This window comes from Aspergillus nomiae (genome assembly GCF_001204775.2).
Source record: "Aspergillus nomiae NRRL 13137 chromosome Unknown contig00394, whole genome shotgun sequence".
In the NCBI taxonomy this organism is placed as follows: Eukaryota; Fungi; Ascomycota; class Eurotiomycetes; order Eurotiales; family Aspergillaceae; genus Aspergillus; species Aspergillus nomiae.
In genome coordinates this window covers 13,152-31,279 of record NW_015378449.1, presented here as the reverse complement: position 1 = coordinate 31,279, position 18,128 = coordinate 13,152, and the positions used below count along the sequence as shown (strand labels likewise).

At 47.8% G+C, this 18,128-nt stretch overlaps 8 protein-coding genes across 8 annotated transcripts; 4 read left to right on the top strand and 4 right to left on the bottom strand.

Moving 5' to 3' along the window:
• Window positions 1-111: 111 nt before the first annotated feature.
• ANOM_008874 (uncharacterized protein) lies at window positions 112-537 on the top strand (the record flags this gene model as incomplete). The annotated part of the gene is made up of 1 exon (XM_015554130.1): window positions 112-537. One exon carries the CDS (start codon window positions 112-114, stop codon window positions 535-537), a length of 426 nt encoding a protein of 141 aa, XP_015402858.1.
• Window positions 538-2,582: 2,045 nt separating this feature from the next.
• On the bottom strand, window positions 2,583-3,224 carry ANOM_008873 (uncharacterized protein; the record flags this gene model as incomplete). The annotated part of the gene is made up of 1 exon (XM_015554129.1): window positions 2,583-3,224. The coding sequence occupies one exon, from the start codon at window positions 3,222-3,224 to the stop codon at window positions 2,583-2,585; it is 642 nt and encodes a 213-aa protein (XP_015402860.1).
• A 589-nt stretch (window positions 3,225-3,813) lies between these two features.
• Window positions 3,814-4,423, bottom strand: ANOM_008872 (HNH endonuclease signature motif containing protein; the record flags this gene model as incomplete). The annotated part of the gene is made up of 2 exons (XM_015554128.1): window positions 3,814-4,185; window positions 4,253-4,423. Coding segments are annotated over 2 exons (543 nt in total), but the record flags the coding sequence as incomplete, so codon positions are not given.
• Window positions 4,424-6,778: 2,355 nt separating this feature from the next.
• On the top strand, window positions 6,779-7,202 carry ANOM_008871 (DUF3759 domain-containing protein; the record flags this gene model as incomplete). The annotated part of the gene is made up of 3 exons (XM_015554127.1): window positions 6,779-6,800; window positions 6,866-6,994; window positions 7,048-7,202. The coding sequence occupies 3 exons, from the start codon at window positions 6,779-6,781 to the stop codon at window positions 7,200-7,202; spliced, it is 306 nt and encodes a 101-aa protein (XP_015402862.1).
• Window positions 7,203-7,557: 355 nt separating this feature from the next.
• ANOM_008870 (class I SAM-dependent methyltransferase) lies at window positions 7,558-8,547 on the bottom strand (the record flags this gene model as incomplete). Its single annotated transcript, XM_015554126.1, has 5 exons — window positions 7,558-7,798; window positions 7,846-7,924; window positions 7,988-8,331; window positions 8,364-8,400; window positions 8,427-8,547. The coding sequence occupies 5 exons, from the start codon at window positions 8,545-8,547 to the stop codon at window positions 7,558-7,560; spliced, it is 822 nt and encodes a 273-aa protein (XP_015402861.1).
• An 837-nt stretch (window positions 8,548-9,384) lies between these two features.
• Window positions 9,385-11,088, top strand: ANOM_008869 (MDR family MFS transporter; the record flags this gene model as incomplete). The annotated part of the gene is made up of 3 exons (XM_015554125.1): window positions 9,385-9,678; window positions 9,768-10,574; window positions 10,636-11,088. The coding sequence occupies 3 exons, from the start codon at window positions 9,385-9,387 to the stop codon at window positions 11,086-11,088; spliced, it is 1,554 nt and encodes a 517-aa protein (XP_015402863.1).
• A 1,063-nt stretch (window positions 11,089-12,151) lies between these two features.
• ANOM_008868 (uncharacterized protein) lies at window positions 12,152-13,693 on the top strand (the record flags this gene model as incomplete). The annotated part of the gene is made up of 1 exon (XM_015554124.1): window positions 12,152-13,693. One exon carries the CDS (start codon window positions 12,152-12,154, stop codon window positions 13,691-13,693), a length of 1,542 nt encoding a protein of 513 aa, XP_015402864.1.
• Window positions 13,694-14,299: 606 nt separating this feature from the next.
• ANOM_008867 (T6SS phospholipase effector Tle1-like catalytic domain-containing protein) lies at window positions 14,300-15,715 on the bottom strand (the record flags this gene model as incomplete). The annotated part of the gene is made up of 1 exon (XM_015554123.1): window positions 14,300-15,715. One exon carries the CDS (start codon window positions 15,713-15,715, stop codon window positions 14,300-14,302), a length of 1,416 nt encoding a protein of 471 aa, XP_015402869.1.
• Between the last annotated feature and the right edge of the window lie 2,413 nt (window positions 15,716-18,128).

The following is an 18,128-nucleotide window of genomic DNA, read 5'->3' as shown; positions in this document are numbered from 1 at the left end:
AAACAACATTGTTGTTCACTATGATCACCACGTGCGCACATGACCTCATTATAATATCATCCCGTGCTACTCCATACCCTAACCTAAACACCACCCAACGTCCAACCCAACATGCCCCCCAAAAAAGAGATCCAAGCAGAGGAACTGGGGATAAACCTCTCATCCAGAACCGAAACGGAATACTTCAAATGGTTCCTCGCATGTCTCCTATTCGGTAAGCCGGTCCAGCAAGCCGTCGCCAAGCGAGCCTTCCTTGAGCTCGTCCAGGAGGGCATCACTTCGCCGGATGCTATCCTAGACGCAGGATGGGATCGACTAGTCGAGATCCTGGATGAGGGTCATTATGTCCGGTATGACTTTTCGACTGCGACGAAGTTACTTGATGTCTCGCGTGTTATCAAGCAGGAATATGGTTCCTTTGGGGAGATGTTGAGACGGTTCGGGACTGAGGAATTGGAGGTGCGGATGCAGGAGTTTCGGGGAGTCGGGCCGAAGACAGTGGAGATCTTTATGAGGGATATGAGGCCTTTGCTTTAGTGCTTGGGGTATAGTACGGCAATGATGAGTCTTGGTTTTAGGGTTTGACTCTTGAGGTTGCCTTAGCCGGGAAGTGGATACTTGTACCGCATATATGTTTGTCGTGTGTCTTTTCTACTTGTAATTCTATGGGGTGGATTGCTTGTCATAGTCATACGCCAATTGTGTCATTCATTTAACAGAAAGCTGCTCTTCTTGACTTGAATCGGAGAACAAGTACATGCATGCTCGTCCAGTAGCCACGTTAGCATAGATGTACTCCCCCAATCTTCTCTCCCCCCCCCCAAAAAAAAAGAATTAAAAAAGAAACGTCAGCGACAGGATTTGAACCTGTGCGGGCGAACCCAATAGATTTCTAGTCTATCGCCTTAACCACTCGGCCACACTGACTATTCATATCTTGTTGTGAGATATTTGACAATATAAGCCAAAGAGTGTATTATCTATGAGGTACGTGAATAGCCAACCCTATACAAACACGTCAACGAGAGTGGAAATACATGAAAAGCTAGAAAAGTAGAAGTTTATCGAGTCGCTCTTGAAACTGGGTTGTGAATAAACCCAGGACTATATATCGAATCTCCTCTTTTGTCTGAATCTTCTTTTCGTCTGTAAAGGCGGTATAATATATAGATGCGGTCCAGGGTATTCTGAATAGTAGGGTCATAATTATGACCTTTCGACCTAAGTAGTAGGGAGCGTGTCTGCCTGGATCGCACGTCCTCATATCGTCATAGTCCTGCTTCTTTTCCTTCAAGTTCCTACCGTCACCTTTACCACCTCCAACACGCATCACCATATCCATCTCAATATCCATCTCCACCAGCTCCAACCTTCGCCCGCGCCTCCGTTATCGACTCGTTCTTCTTCTTCTTCTCTCTCGGAAATGCCTCGTGGTCGGGCATCTGAAGGGACTGCTGCATTACGCCGCTGGCTCAGGCGGAGAACGCCAGACCTACTAAGCATTGATGAAATGGTAACTAGTCTTTTATAGTACTTATTTCCAGAGAAAAAGCTAATCAGAAGATTCGGGACCTAGCGAAGAGAGCTCATCGATCTACAATATGAGATCGAAACTGCTCGTGAGCAAATCAAGAAAAAGGAGCAACGGATATCACTTCTACAAAAAGAACTCAGCGACCGTGTCGTAAGTGTGCGGAGACTGTTACTTATGGTTACTTCGGCTAATAGGATACGTGGTGAACGATAGAATCCTCCTTCCCAGCGTACAGCGCAAAAGCCTCCTGCGGACCGAGATTATGAATTCATCGAGAAGAACATCGTCCAGAAAGCCCCTGAGATTGTTGAGGACAGTGAGCAGGTTGACCAGATGTGACTCTCCATATCCACAAGCAAGTTCTACTCCATCTTTCAGGAAAAACACCAAGCTCGGTATCTACGAGGATACTTAGAACTTTGTTTTTGTTGTATCTCCTGAAATTTATCGTTTACTGTGTCTTTATCTTCTTTTCAAATCAAGAAGAAAAGCTTCTCTCTTTCACTGGTATCAAGAATTCAAAGTACATCATAGAATATCCCTTGTCTGCTTGTGTATGTGGTAGCTACACTGCAGATAGGCACAACGAAAGTCAGAGAGCATCCCAATCAGTTCAGATAACTAGCAATTATAACTATCATCAGGGTGACAAAGATATTGTATATAGGCTCTCAGAGTATCAGTTCGCTTTCGTCGCATTCCACCCCTTGTGGCTTAATAGGACTCAAAGCTAGGCCCCAGCTGAGAAGCTCGTCCTTCCTAGGCCAGGTAGGGCGTTCCTCAGCAAGGCAAAATTGCCCGAAGAAGTATCTATGTGTACACAGAAATAATAAGATTGCTGCTATATAATAAGGCGAAAAAACCCATAAGAAGAGGGAAGAGAACGCACAGCTTCTGCGTCCTTCGGTCCCAACTCAAGTTATCTAAGTCACCCCACCAAACATCCACACCGATATTGAATAAGATACTTTTATTGAGAGGAGATGGCAGTGCCAGCAGGTATCAGCCATTGCAGCTTGAGCATCGTATTACAGTAGAAGGAAGTGGCTTACGTGAAAGCTGATTCGAACTGTTGGCGTATCACGGCTCGCTCCTCTGCACTCAATGTCCAGAACATCCCATCCGGAATCGACGTTTCTCGGCAGCGCTTTTGGTCCTTTTGAGAAAGATTCAGTACCGCGCAAGGACTACATCTGCCTCCAAAGTCGCAGCCGACGGTTCCTGTTCCCAGAACGTCACCTGGGACCGAGGTGAAGACGACATATGAGAGAAACCCGCCCGGTACGAGACCATCGTCATCTTGGCGTCCGTGAGAAGAACCGAGAAATTGTGGTGTGAAATCACAGCCGTGAAGTTGTAGACACTTATAAGCTTCGACTAACTGGTAGAATTGTCTTACCTCTTTGTCGGTTGCTTCCTTGCGACGCATAGAAGGGGGCAGGTACATAGATTCTTCCGCAGGAAGTTGGAGATAGATGATAATCAGAGCTTGCTGGTCAGGATTGCTTGTACTACAGCATTTGAACTCAGCGCGGGCGTGGGGCAGCCCGCCCAACTCTTGCATACTCTGGCGGGACCTGATCTCAGAGTTCTCCATAACCTTTTCGGTGAGTTTCCAAACAGAGGGAGGTGACGAGACCTCGAGGGTCTTGCCGAGCCAGTACTCTTCTGGAAAGAATATACACCGCATAGTTAAAAGACAGATGAGATGGCGTTGGAAGCGTGAGTCTTGATCCAGCAGAAAATGAAAATGAGAGTAAGAGAAGAAATGTTGGATGGAGTGAGATGGAGTGAGGAAAGGAAGAAACGAGAGAAAAGGAAAAGGAAATAGAATGTGAGTGACAGGGGGGCTGCTAATCACCACGTAACTTCTGTCTTCCTTGGTTCACTATCAGACTTCCAGTCACTGCATATATTGTGCGGTCTAATGCCAGGATATTATGCATGATAGCAGAGAACAAACTTGACACGAATAAAAGGCTCATCTTAGCTTCGCTTATAACAAGCTACTGGACCCCAACACCGCGATGATGTGCGAGCCATCGCTGGGGACAGCACCCCATTTGGGTCCTTAATACATCGTCCTAGCCAGACGAGGTACCCTCTGACACTAGGCCTGATGTCAGATACAGCAGTATCTTTTATAATCAGACCCTTCACCCAGTGTCTTTCATAAATATGAACCCTACGCTTGCAGAATCACAATATTTTAACCTAGTTGTGTATTTTTTAAACGTTACAATTAACCTAACCTAGCCATTAGCCAGTCTAATCGCGAGTTAAATCTTTATTATTAAATAATTAGAAAAGTAAAATAGAGAACTGCTTTTTAATCCGATCACGCGTTCCCACAGGCCAGCGCGTAAAAACTTCCTGATATCCGTACCCCCATCCTCTCTGAGTAAGTGGCAAGAACTGCCTTTGAGGTCCTCCCATTCCCGAAAATTGTGCTCAATCACCTCTGCTATCCCTGATACGTTTAGGATCTCCGCAAGTCTGTAATGACAGTCTAAAAGGGCACGGTTAGGGAGGTCCAGGTCTTGTGCATCATGTGCTTTCTTCAATTCAATATAGCCACTCTCAGGAAGGAGTTGTCTGTCCAATTTTGGGTATCGCCTGAAGACCTTAACCTCATATGTGTCATCACGGTCCTAATTGCGTGTCTCCCTGTTAGCAAAACTGAACAATAGCATACGTACTCAGCTATTAGCTACTCACAGTAGGCTTGAGAGCGATAGAGAATTTCCCAAACTCGGTATGGACAGAGTTTCGTAGCGTTATTCCATTTGATAGATTGTTAATGGTTTCGACTCGTAATCCTTCTCGTCGAACACGGGGGAAACAGCGCCAGAGCACCTCCCATGCATTTGAGTTAGCATTTGGTGGCTCCTGGTATTTATTAGTATATAAGTCTCTATACACTTAGGATATACTACCGATGACTTGTTCCATGATGCATAAGAAAATGGAATAAAATGTGCGCCTTCGGTGGGGCCGAAATAAATATCATCTGGACATCCAATTGTCTCCCAGTAGTCAGTGTCCATTTGGCCGGTTACTATAAAGACTTATTCACAGTTTCTGCAGGACTCAGCAGCTCCGGCAGCTGCCTGCGAATGAAGCGGCGACCAGCTGCTGCTTGAGACGGACGTCGTGACATAAGATTAGAAGGGGGAATATGATGCGCCGTGGTAAATAACCGGACTATATTGAACTTGCCAGCCAGTTATAGGATCCTTGTATAGTCTGAGAAAGAAAGTCTGGTCATAAGTCGAAAAAAGCCTATACTTGACTTTGAGGTCGTACATGTATTCGACTATTTGACCTATACGCAGCAGTTAGTACATTCAGATAGTAGCGAGATCAAGTGTGCTAAGAGTAGAGGCATACCTGGGACATGCCGAAATTTGGTAATTCTTTTTACTGCCTTGTCTAGCTTATGCTGCTTTACCCAAGGGCCTTTGGGCTCACTTATGATCAGGATATCTGGGGTAGTGTTGAGCAAAATGAGATCGGGAATCTTGTCGTACTGCACTCCAGAACAAACGAAATCGCCAAAACTTAGTTGGAATTGTTGTTCTTGAAGACGGCTGTCATTACGTTCCCGAGATGCTCCTGCCAGCGGCCTTGGACCCCGGGTTCATTGCCGACATGACAGTGTGCTTGTTGAAGGCTGTGAGAGTTAGGTTCTCCAATAGGTCGCAGGTAGAGGGGATGTTGGTTGCTGGCCCAGTTGTGAGTGAGGAACTCCCATTCCACATCTCCGAGAAAATTAGGCCATGGGGCTAGGGGTCCGACGAAATGAATGTTATGAAGGGCGCTGTTTTTTGTCCGATGTTGTGACACGTTCAAGTCAGGGAGGCGCTCCTGGACGATGAGTTTGGAAGTCACGGCTTTGCTTCTAGGCATCTTGAATGAATCGATGGAATTATAAATCACTCAATCGAGACACGGTGTTGGATGCTAGATGCGTGACGAGGAGAGGAAGAGAGAGAGAGCAAACGAGGGCCCGGCAGATGCATTGCAGCAACTATCAATGGTTCTATTATGCCATATATTGGGAAACCGCGAGGTACGGTCGCACCTGCCTTTAAGATAGCATGTCACCTCAATTGTTAAACCCGATGTCGATAAGCATCTGGGCTGTTGTGTGTATACAGGGATTGGGATTGACCACATTGTTATGGCTGGACTGATAAGCTGAATACAGTTCCATCAATATGAGCCCTTTCATAGTCATTGTCGCGGCGTCGACCAGTCGAGGTTCAGACATAGTGGGAAGCTGCTGCGCGTTATCCTCTTGCTAACGCATCATTGTATAGAGAGGTAAACTAGTCACTATGAGTCTATAATAACAATAAAGCGCAGCATATAATGAACTGCTAAACTGGACACGTAACGTACTTTCCTTTCCTAAATGGAACTCGGCTGGGTAATTTGGCGTCATCTCTTTTGCCATTAATTCGCTGCCCCCTGAGAAGACATACTCCGGAGTACATGAGAATTGTGGGCCTATTGTGTTTTCAATAGGTGGCTCAACCCAAGCCATTCGCCGGGAGGTTAGTGGTTGGGTGATTCCCAGCGAATCCCTCCTGTTGTATGTTTTTACTGCTTCCTTTTATGTGCAGTAGATCGCTTCTCTGATATTGAGTGCAGCTTATTTGCCGCGCTGTCTTCACCCCCTTCAACCAAAGAAACTGTCATTCACTCGTTTAGACTTCATTTCATGAGAATAGCACTAATATTTGCGCAGGGCCTTTTGAATATTAACTCCTTGGAGGTCTCAACTCTACACAGTACGTCGGAGTATGTAACTTGTCTGTCTGTGACAAGCTTAGGCCACCTGTATGTCGATGCACTTGAACAATTTCTCTACTTAGTATTAGCTTTCTTCATTCCTATTGGGTAAGCCCCACAGAATATGGAAACCTTGTTGGCCTTCGTATCCACTTTTCAGGCTAATACTATGTAGATCATGAGGGGAGAGAGCCAGAAGATAGGGTGGAAAACATGGCCTAAGCGCTAAACTAAAGTAAAAGCACATCGACTCAGAGTTTAACACATGTTGGCTGGAACTCCACTAGAGGAGGGGTAAAGAGAAGCTTAAAAGGACTTGGGAGATAGAAAACAATATTATATTTATCTCTCCCTCCCTTCTCTGAACCATACTTGTTAGAAAGAAATTACATCGCAAACTACCCTTGATAATAACACCCAAAGACTGCCTTGAAAAGAACTATCATCATGGGTCTTTTCCACCATAATGGTAAGTTTCCCATCTGCTCACTTAATTCTCCCTAATTTCAGTGTCTCTTAACAGTTGAAGTACAGAGGAAGAATATGAAAAGGTTGTGAATGCCGACGAAGGCAATCAAGCGCATCTTTCCCATGAACTCATTGCTGCAGCCGCATCATATGAGGCTACGAAAGCATGGGAAAATCATAAGGCTTCTACAGGTGGTAGGTTGAATTTCTCATCGCAGTTGACAGAGGACGAGACTAACAGCGCCCAGAAGAGGTGAACCACGGAAAGATGAAGGAATTTCTTGCTGGTGCAGCTGGTGCATTCGCTGTTAAGATAGCGGAGACCAAGGGTAGAGACTTTCTAGACAAAAGGGAGGCAGAAAGGCACGCAAAGGAGTACATTGAAAATAATTACAGGGAGTAGCCGCACAGCCAACATCAACAAGATCTTGCTTGGTGAGTAGTTACTTCAGGCAGCGGCCTTTGGGAGCATCCGAACCATCATTCTGCCAGAGGAAGAGCGCCTGTACCTGATAGACCTTGACATATCCCAATCTATCACTTTCAGACCACGGCAACCGTACTTAGGAAATTCGTCGTACTGTACTATCTCAAGATGTGAATGAGATGTTCTGTTCAGCAGGGTGATACTATCACGGATGATGCCGAATTTACGGATTAATATAGCCGCCAAACGATTACAATTGTGTGCTATCAGGCATGCGATTTTGTCTTGGACGAAACCAGGGTCTTATGTCTTGTGAGTGGATAGGTAAATATCATGATTGTGAAGCACGAGAGATTATGAACTGTGTTGAGATACAGGATTCCCTAGACCTAAGAGGACACCACTCTGGCTTTTGAGCAACGAAGCGAAGGCGAATGTAGTTGACAGTAAAAGAACCATCATGCTGCTGTCTTCCAACAGCCTCGAGAACGTCAACGGCGTGTTTGACGGCTACATCGCGTGCCTCGGTCGACGGAAGGAGTTCGAGAAAGGGCTCACCAAACAGACGAATCCTATATGCCATCAGTTACAAGGTCGATAATTATTGGTGTCAACCTACCATCCTTCAAGACCACCATTTTCATGCTCTGTCAACGTGGTCTGTCTGAGCTGGACCTCGCCCTTGACCCAGTTAAAGCCTGTTCCTTCAACAAGGTTCTTCATAGCCTATTGAGATGGGAACCACCAAGGCGATGCCTCACGTGCCTGCTCAACAGGAATACTTTGAGTGGCTAGACCGCTGATAATTGCGGAATGCACCTCGGCCACATTTCCCAGCGTACCGAATTCATTGATCAGAAGGCCACCTGGTTTGAGCGCCTCGAAGCAGCCCTTGATCGTATTGGATCTGGTTTCAGGGTCTCTCAGTATCAAATGCAAGGCAGCGTTCGAAAAGACCTTGTCAAAACTCCCAGTTGTGAGGTCCGACTCTTGATCCAGCAGTTGACAATCGACAACCCGTGACTCAATGTGTGGGTAGGCCTTCTTGAAGTGTTGGATCATGTTGGGTGAGCCATCGACGCCCACAATTCGTTTAACATGGGAGCTATACGGGCTGTCAAGGGGCCTTCCCCGCACCCAATATCGAGAATTTCATCTGTCTTGTTTGCTAAGCCTAGCGATTGTCATCCGAAGTCTTACCAGTGGGCTTGGGGTCCAGCCATTCGAGAACTTTCTCAGTCGAAGTTGCAACGAATGGGGCCACCTTCTCGCCGTAAAGGTCGGCAGACCAGATGTCTTTCTGCTCTTTCTGCTGCGCCATGTTGCTATCTGTCCTTTCCTCAGTCTTCTAGATAATACCTGGACTAGGGTTTCAACGGGATTATAAGGCCATAGTATGTAAGCCCCGACATCGGAGTCTTGAAAGGCAGAGACGACAGGGACTCTGGGCGTGGACCGCTGGCAGACATTCATTCCGTTGCGGGCCGCTGCCAGCCGAACCCTAAACAAAGGTCCAAAGGATCAACAGATCGGTGGATCCGCGATGTGAGTCTCAAGCAATCAAACATGGAAGGATTCCACCTTCTTAGGCACCGATATTGGCTGCCGAGTACTGTTTCTGGTATTTCTAATCAATGTGCTATAGATATGAAGCATCGTCTTTGGTCTCAACATGCTTCAGTATAGCTCAGACGAACGGAAAGGCATACCTAGCCATTCTACCAGTATGATCGAGGAATCCAATCCCGATCCATACAGTTGGACGACAGTAAAGCTAGTACAAAGGCATTCCATATGCTAGAAACCAACTAGGCCTTCATTAACAAATATCGGATACCTATAGAGATGCCCTCAAGTGAGGTCCCCTCAAATCGCTCGGCTTCAGAGCTGCCGCATTATGAACACCAATAATAGCAAGGTTGATCTCAAAATCCGCCAAAAGACAACGAAGTACATGCAACGCACCCTCTTGTCCCTTTGCATCCAAGCCATAAATAACCGGTCGACCAACAGAGACTGCTTTCGCCCTGAGTGCAAGAGCATCTATCATACCTGCGCCTGTACGAGTCCCACGATCGAATAGAACATAGAGTAATCTCACCGCAGTTCGCATTCCGCCACTATTCTCAGGGGATGATTACAAGGCACTGGGTAAAAAATGACAGAGAGCAGCTCGGGCGCTTCCCAGTCACTCGTACATCCTTCTAACTCACAACAGACATCCAATTCCAAGTGTGAAGCTTCTACTGCTCGACAAACCCTCGACCCGGGGCAGACACACAATGGATCCGGGCCCGGTTCTTCAGTACACCAGGGCGAGCACGTTGTCCCCGATGAAGCAAAGTTGCCGTACTCCGAGTATAGGGATGTCAAAACCCCGGAGTATCCATCGACATGGAGGCTGGTCATTATCACGATATCGTTGTTCCTCGCCTTTTGCTGCTCCGCGTTGGTATGTCGTACACTCTTCATCGGTTTGGCTGTACAAACAAAAAAGAATTTGGGGGGAGATCATCTAGCTGACTAGGGTCTTGGTTCTAGGATAACACGATCGTCGCAACGGCAATCCCCAGGCTCACCAGCCAATTTCACTCGTTGGGAGATGTTGGATGGTACGGCAGTGCCTATCTTCTCACCACGTGTGCCATGACCCTGATTTTCGGGAAGATGTATACGTTTTACTCCTCCAAGTGGGTCTACCTGATATCGCTGGGCATCTTTGAGATTGGTTCATTGGTTTGCGGTGTCACCAGCTCCTCGTTGGGACTGATCCTCGGGTGCGCCATTGCAGGACTTGGATCGGCAGGAATCGAGTCTGGGTCAATCCTGGTGGTCTCCCAGACTGTGCTAGTGGCTCGAAGGCCCCTCTTTATGGGCCTCTTTGGAACAACATTCGGGATTGCTAATGTAGTGGGACCCCTACTTGGAGGAGCACTGACCGACTACCTCAGCTGGCGGTGGTGCTTTTATATCAATTTACCAATTGGTGCAGTCACGGGTTCCTTTATCTTGTGCTTCTTCAAGACACCTCAGCCCGTAAAGCGATGCGCTGGGCTAAGGGAACAATTATCGCAATCAGACCTGGTCGGGATGTTCTTCTTCCTGACCGGCATCATCTGTCTACTGCTGGCATTGCAACGGGGAGGGGGGCAATATCCCTGGGGGGGAAGCCGGGTAATTACCTTATTTGTGATCTCCGGGGTCCTCATCCTGACATTTATCGGCTTGCAATGGTGGCGGCAAGAGAAAGCAACGATCCCTCCCCGCTTGATTGCCAATAGAAACATGTGGGGGGCAGCACTGTTTACCTTTTGCGTGAATGCCTCCTTTATGGTCTTCGCGTTCTATGTAAGCAGATATCCCGAAGAAGTCCCGTTGCGCCAGTGCACCTAATAAAAGATTCCTTTAGCTCCCGATATGGCTCCAAAGCATTAAGAACGTGTCCGCGACACAGTCAGGTATTATGACCCTCCCGATGATCCTGGGCATGGTCACGATGAGTCTGCTCTCCGGCATCCTTGTGACGCTGACCGGGTACTATACACCGTTTATGCTCGTATCCCCAGTGCTGGCATCTGTCGGCGCAGGGCTTCTCTCGACTCTTCGGGTGGATTCAGGCCATTCCGAATGGATTGGGTACCAGGCATTGTACGGCATGGGCATCGGAATCGGCATTCAACAATCGGTGATAGCAATCCAGACCGTGCTCTCCCCAGATGACATGCCCAGTGCTACAGCGATCCTCATGTTCATGCAAACCCTTGGAGGCGCTCTCTCCATTTCGGTTGCGCAAGCTATCTTCCACACCAGCTTATTGCGAAATCTGCGCACCGAGGCACCTGCGTTGATGCCGCGGCGATAGCAAGAGCGGGCGCAAACTCATTTCGAGACCAGGTCGATAGACACCTGTTACCTGCTGTCTTACACGCGTACAACTCGGCCATTGTCTACTCGTTCTACGTCGCGATCGCCGTTGGCGTCTTGGCCATCTTTGGGGCTTTGCCCATGAAGTGCATCTCAGTTAAACGGAAATCGCCCTTATCGGGGTAGTATCCCCGGGATATACGTCGATCTCGGCGCCTGGAATGCAGGTACGCCATCGCTTCATCGACCACAAAGGTCCCGTTGATGACTTATTTAGGACACTTCGAGGGCACGGCCATGGCGGCTACCGTCCTACACGAGGAGAAAATATAATTCCGTGAAACAAGCCGGTTGCAGCACTTAATAAATAACTTGTTGACTGAACTCGATTCGCCTACATACGTCCCGCTGCGCGTCATGCCACATCAGTAGGGATGCCAGTCAGGGTCCTGGGCCATTAAGAAACATCTTAATAAGACGTAGGAGTCGTAATAACTATACATGGCTGTGTGGATGTGTTGTCATTGGTGCCCCGTGAGGCTGTTCTCCTGCAGTTAAATGATCGACTAATGCTTGGTTACTTGGAGAGAAAAGAAAGGACCAGGGATTTATAAAAATGTGCACGGTATGTATAATCCGTTTAGTTGTCGCTATCAATCTACCTGGTACATACTGAGATTTATCTCTTCAATCGAGATCGGGTTTCTATTGGAATATTTATTATTCTTATTCTTCGCAGACCGTGGTAGTAGTGTTGAGGTCTCTTCATGCAGGGTGCAATGCCTGACACACTCTCACCTGCAGCGCCCCAAGTAAATGATGTCACAGCTGTATACTGTATATACTTCCAACACCTCAGCAAAATTGGATCCCCACATTCTGAGGTTCTAATTTTGTCGTTGAAGTGGTGTGCTGGTCAACCTGGACACGTTGGACTGTCCGCCCCGCTGCAACCTCCGCCTCGTTAGGCACGAATTCCTCTTCAGTGAACAACATCCTTTTAATATCCCACTCTCCTCAGATGCTTTCTTCTTGGGGGATAACTTTCTTTACCTCACACAATGCGTCTGTTAAGCGCCAAAACTCTCAAACTGATCGATTTCCCACCCGACCAAATCCCGACCTATGTGATTCTCTCGCATACGTGGGGAGTGGAAGAGATCCTCCTCAGTGATATCGAAGATCCTACCGCAACACGAAAGAAAGGATGGCACAAAGTCAAATCGGCCTGCGCTCAAGTTATCAAAGATGGATTCCAATACGTCTGGATCGATACGTGTTGCATCGACAAAACAAGCAGCGCTGAGTTGTCGGAGGCGCTGAATTCGATGTTTTTGTGGTATACGAATGCCGACCTATGCTACGCGTACTTATCCGATGTCCCGCGAAATTGTGACCCTTATCAGGAACGCTCGGAGTTTGAGAAGAGCAGGTGGTTTACAAGAGGCTGGACCCTCCAGGAACTGCTGGCGCCGCGGGAGATTGTTTTCTTCTCGCACGAGTGGGAGAAGATCGGGACGAAAAGGACTCTGGCAGCGACCCTGTCTCGAATCACCAACATCGACGAAGAGGTTATCGAGGATCCGAGCCAGCTGGACTCAGTAAGCATCGCGAAGCGAATGTCCTGGGCAGCACATCGAAAAACCACCCGCCCAGAAGACGCGGCATATTGTTTGATGGGGATCTTCTCGGTAAACATGCCCATGATGTATGGTGAAGGAGAGGAACGGGCGTTTATACGACTCCAAGAAAAAATCATGACACAGGACGACGATCGCTCGATATTCGCATGGTATGACCCTAAGGCCGAGGCTAGCACTCACCACGGCTTGCTGGCCACGTCTCCTGCCCAATTCGCTTTCTCGCACAACATTGTGGCATATCGTGCCTGGGAATCTCATGATCCATTCTCAATGACCAACAGAGGTCTTCATATAGACCTCCCTATTGTTTATGATAAAGTCACTGATACCTACCTTGCATCTCTGGACTGCGTCGTGGAGACTGAAGACAACCCCTACTCAGGCTTCGTATCGATCGTCCTCAAGCGCGTATCCTCAATGGGTGACCAATATGTGCGCACCAGCATCAACCAGCTGATGTACATCGATGCACGCGGAAAGCCAACACCCCTTTACGTCTACCAGAAGATTGCACCGTCCAGCCCACGACAACCTTTTCCTATGCCCGTATTTGAACTTCCACAGTCTTCAGCAATGAGTAAGAATGCGGTTTTGTTCGTTCGAAAGGGTGTACGCGTGGAGCTACCCAACCCTGCTTTAAAGATGCAGCGCTTCTCATCCAACAAAGGATCAAGAAGAATGGACATTTGCATCGTCTTTTCCACATCTTCTGGAGTGACCGTCGTGGTCATGCTGGCAATGCAAAGTGCCAATCTGCTCACCTTTGGCGCCTTTGAACATACGGATCGGCGTTCTTGGAGTGTCAAGGATATACCATACCTCAGCGAGAAGTTCCAACCCCAGGCATTGGGTACGTGGGTCAGGTTGGTCTGCCGGCGTGTACGGGTGATGGCTGAGATACGCGAGAAGCACGGGAGAAGGTGGTGCTCGGTCACAACCATTGCTGTCAGGGAGGCCTGAAGTGATCATCCTTAAGCCGAGGAGCTGGTATCCTCTCCATTGCGTTTCTGGAAATTGTACTCTTTTTATATACTATTTTGATATTACTTGTCAACGATACTTGTACGAATAACAGTCTTTCATATTACACAGCTGGCAAACCTTCACCAATAACAGGTCTCCCGAGATATCATGCTTTGCTATCAAGATGTAGCGCGTGGGAGGATTAGGTGTGACCTAAACTGCACGATCGATTTCATGTACAATCACTTCATTACCCGGCGCGGCTCTTCTCACAGTGAGGACTATAAGCAACTGCCTTGCAAGTACATAATATACATAGAGAAATCACTTGGAGTAAGGCAACGTCCGAATGTGATATGACTGAAATGTCTTCCTCTATCCCTTGGAGAATTGTTGGATATACGCCTGTCTCTAGTTTGACGAAGACAGACCCCATTTGTCTCAAACCACACCTCGAATAGTCCCTTCTCAAAGTCCCTTAGGAACTCTGTCTTCGCTCTAGTACACACCTGACTGGATCCCCTTCATAATCCTTTGTTGGCCAGTCCCCAATATTATGCTCTGATGATACCCGTGTGATATGCGGGCCACCCTCACCAAGGATCAGATTCCCTGGCGACAGTTTGGATTGGCATCAGTACGACGCCCCACAGATACATGAATCTGAGCATCCCGGGGAATATTGCGGGCGGTTCCACGGGAAGGAGGCCATCGAATAGGTCTCCACGACTCGTCCGACTGCAATTTCACGCGACGAAGCGGCAAGTACTCCAAAAGACATCTCTTCAGCACAGACACTGTAGACAGGTCGTTGTTGAATGCTAATGGGTCAGGGAGTACTCCTTCATTTCTAGAGAGCTCAAGAGCTGTGTGGCTGGAACTCCAGGAGGAGAGGTCCGTCTGATTGAGCGTGCTATCGGATGCCACTCTTTGAGTACTGGTCAGGCCCTCAGAGTGGTGGTTTGGATAAGGTGATAAGTGCTCGGAATGCCGGGATCCCGTTCGAATATGGGATGATCCACCGAAGGATTCCTCCCGACACTCGAAACGTTTGAGCTTTTGCTCGTCAAATTGGAGTCCCGCGCGTTTCGCTTCCTGGACCATCCAAACCAGCGGAATGTGGCTGAGGGGCCACGTTTCATCTTTGCTGACTTTGTAACCACCACCAATATCTGCGTGATCTCCGGCGAACCACATTTCTTGGATGTCTTGGTCACCATTACCGTCATCATCATTGTCTTCTACCAGGCTAACAGCATCTGGATGTGCAGCCGAGAGCCCTGATGTTCCACTTTGTGACTCCCATTCCTCTGGAGCTCTAGCTAGCATCAGCACAGTCCGGCCTTTTCTTCGCAAATTGTATTTGGATCCAGATGCGTGGTATCCCTGGCATTGGTGATTTGAAATACTCTCGGTATCAGAGGAGGAAGAGCCGTAGGGTCGTGGCTCAGACCCTTCCGAAGGTCGTTCGTTTGGCCGAAGCCGTCCTGTACTCAGCTCACTTGGGCCCTGGTCATGTTCGATGGTTGATATCAAGTCCTCTCGATACATAGCGCGGCGCTCATCGATCACCACGGCATGCCGGATGACCCTACTAGAAGTGCGAGGAGTATGTAGGAACTTAGTTCTGCGCATACCTGGAAGCTCAAACCATGGCACAGTATGAACAGAGTCAAACAGACCCATGAATTTAATACGCGTGATTGGGCGGCAGAAGGCTTCCCGGAAGGCCTCGAGATATCCAAAGAGCTTCTTCTTCCTCCTCCGTTGCCCCTCGCTATCACTGCGCTGCTGCTGCCACTTAGCGAAAGTCTTCCAAACAAGATGGACCTGTTTCTTATCTCCTTCTAGGAGCACACCGGTATAATCCAGCATTTCAGCTAGAACGCGCGAAACATGAGCGCCGTGGCCGAAACCGAACAAATATAACTGGTCACCGGGGGAGTAATGTCGCATGAGGAACAAATAACCCCCCATAATATGTTCGCCAAGGGAGGAGCCAATAGCAGCATTTTTCATCTTCAAATATTCGTGCTTAATGCGTTGAGTTCGGGTGTGATATGGTGATACGTGGGTCCCAATTCCTGGTTGATAGTGGTGGAAATGCTCGCCTTTGCCGTGATCCAACATCTATAAATAAGTCGCAAATAGGTCAGAATCAAGGCAATCACTTTATCATGCTTGTATTCTTGTTTTCTCTCGTGAAGACTGGATTATGAAGCCTACCCGAAAAATTTTTAAGACATTACTGTCCGATTCATCTCCCACAAACGTATTTCCCAAGTCGTCGAAACATAATACAATCTGCTTGGGCGAACCCATTTCGATTGCTATTCTCTCCTCTCTCATACGTAAGTCAACTCAGCGCCGGCTTGTACCGGTGTCACTTGGTAGGGCATTCGGAAAGACAAGGGACAGAAACGCGTGGACAAAAGCCCGCGCCTGGGGTAGAGGCGATGTCGAGGGGTCCTATCTACAGCCCAGAATATAACAGGAAGGTGCATAGCGACATGCAGCACTCATCAGCCGAATAAATATATGGAAATACTCCTCCGGGGATTGCGTGCATGCGACTCAAGTGGCGAAACAGCAAATAAAGTGATCCTTCATCCTTTCCACATTGCAGGGAAAGGTTCCATCCCTCTACCTCCCCTTTTCGTTCCCCGAGTCTGGCACCAGAAATGTCGAGGTCATATCTCAGTGGCTTGCTAGTCCTTGAGTCGAGTCAGGTGATACGTTCTATGATTATCCTGACATGTCACGACTCACAGTCCATAAAAGGACCATGTTACGTTTGACAACTGTGGGGGCGCGAATTCCAAGTAATTTGGCCTGTCATTTGTTGGATTCAACTGGTGCCCATCATGTTGTAATGCACATCCCTGCAGGGTGTCCAGTAGTGGATGATCTCTTCCACTGTGGTGGTCTACATCGATCTGTTTCGGTGAGATTCAGCAGCCCACGCAGGAAATTCAGCCTTGCATCCCCCTGGCATAACTGAGCATGGAATATGGGATCTTCCACCTGCATGGCGCAGGATATGGCTGTGAGAAGTGTCTCCATTACCGGACTGACCAAAGTCCTGGGAGAACAGAATGGCAGATCCCACCCGGATATGACACTTCAGATTCTTACCCCTTTTCACCTGGAATCAAGTCACCAGTAATGTGTGTCCCCCTACTAGGTCCTGACCACATTCATCACTTTAGGCTCTGCTGGGCAGCATGACTCCGTCTAGAGGCCGGCTTGCTCTTGCATACGGCAGGATACACTACACACCCACAACCCCCACGTCTGCGTTCTTGTCTCAGTTTCCATTTGGCTAGAAAACCCCGAAAATCGGCCGCCCGGGTCCGGTGCAATGGTGCTGCCTATGTAGGCGAGCCATTGCAAAGGCGTTGGGCAACTGGGTGGCGATTTTCCTTCAATACTTCTCTGGAGGTTAGTTGAAACAGGGAGCTCAGGGCGAAGTCAAACTTCTGCTGTCACCTAGAGCGACGGGCAATTGAGATTCTAAATAAAGCTGTCTTGGCAGGCATGAGACGGACTCGTAACTGGAGTATTCTATATATCAATCTGGCTATGTTACATTGACTGTCTTCTGTTATGAAGAACTTTCTTCCGGCGGCAGATCTTGTGCCAAGCTTAAGATGCCAATCGTGCTATGTCAGAAGCTTTTGTTCACTAGTATTTGTGCTCCTGCACTGCAGATATTTAAGCAGAACTCTTTGAGTTTGCAACTTGGTTCAATAATAGAATGGCGATGCATTGTGATGTCATTCAGCTGGTAGGCTTCATCGAACCCACATGCACATAAACACAAACACCTCGCTTTCTACATATCCTTGAAACATCATGATGCTCTACATGACTCAAATTATCGGATTAACTACTGGAAATGAGTAGAGGCGCAGCACATGTAGGAAGAGTGTACGTTACAGGCAAGCTTGGTGTTCACGTCATTAACTGACTGATTGGCCGCGGATATTTGTGTGAAACAGAAGGGTCTAGCCATACACTGTGCTGTGCTCAAAGAAGGTTGTTGTATGTAGTTGAGTCCATCTGGTACGAGAACATCCATCACTGCTTCTAACGAAGCGGTGCAATAGTGATATAGTAACTTTGGGGTAATTTTCTGATTGAGCACCCACCTGGTGACTGCAGGTGTTTGCATTAAGGTACTTCATAAAATTGAGTATCTGACCCACTAAAGTCTCATTTCACTAGGGCTAGTGGCCCTGTCCTCATCAGGACTAGCCCTAAGTAATTCGTAGATGTCTAGCTCGATGATTCATTGTTAGAAGCCTTCCTTTCATGATGTTGTTACCTCTTTATCTCCGTCTGCTATTTTAGAACGTCAAGGAATGTTTCTGTCATGGCATCAGAAGGTTATTGATTTGGGATACTATCGCCGCAGCACAATACTCGCTCA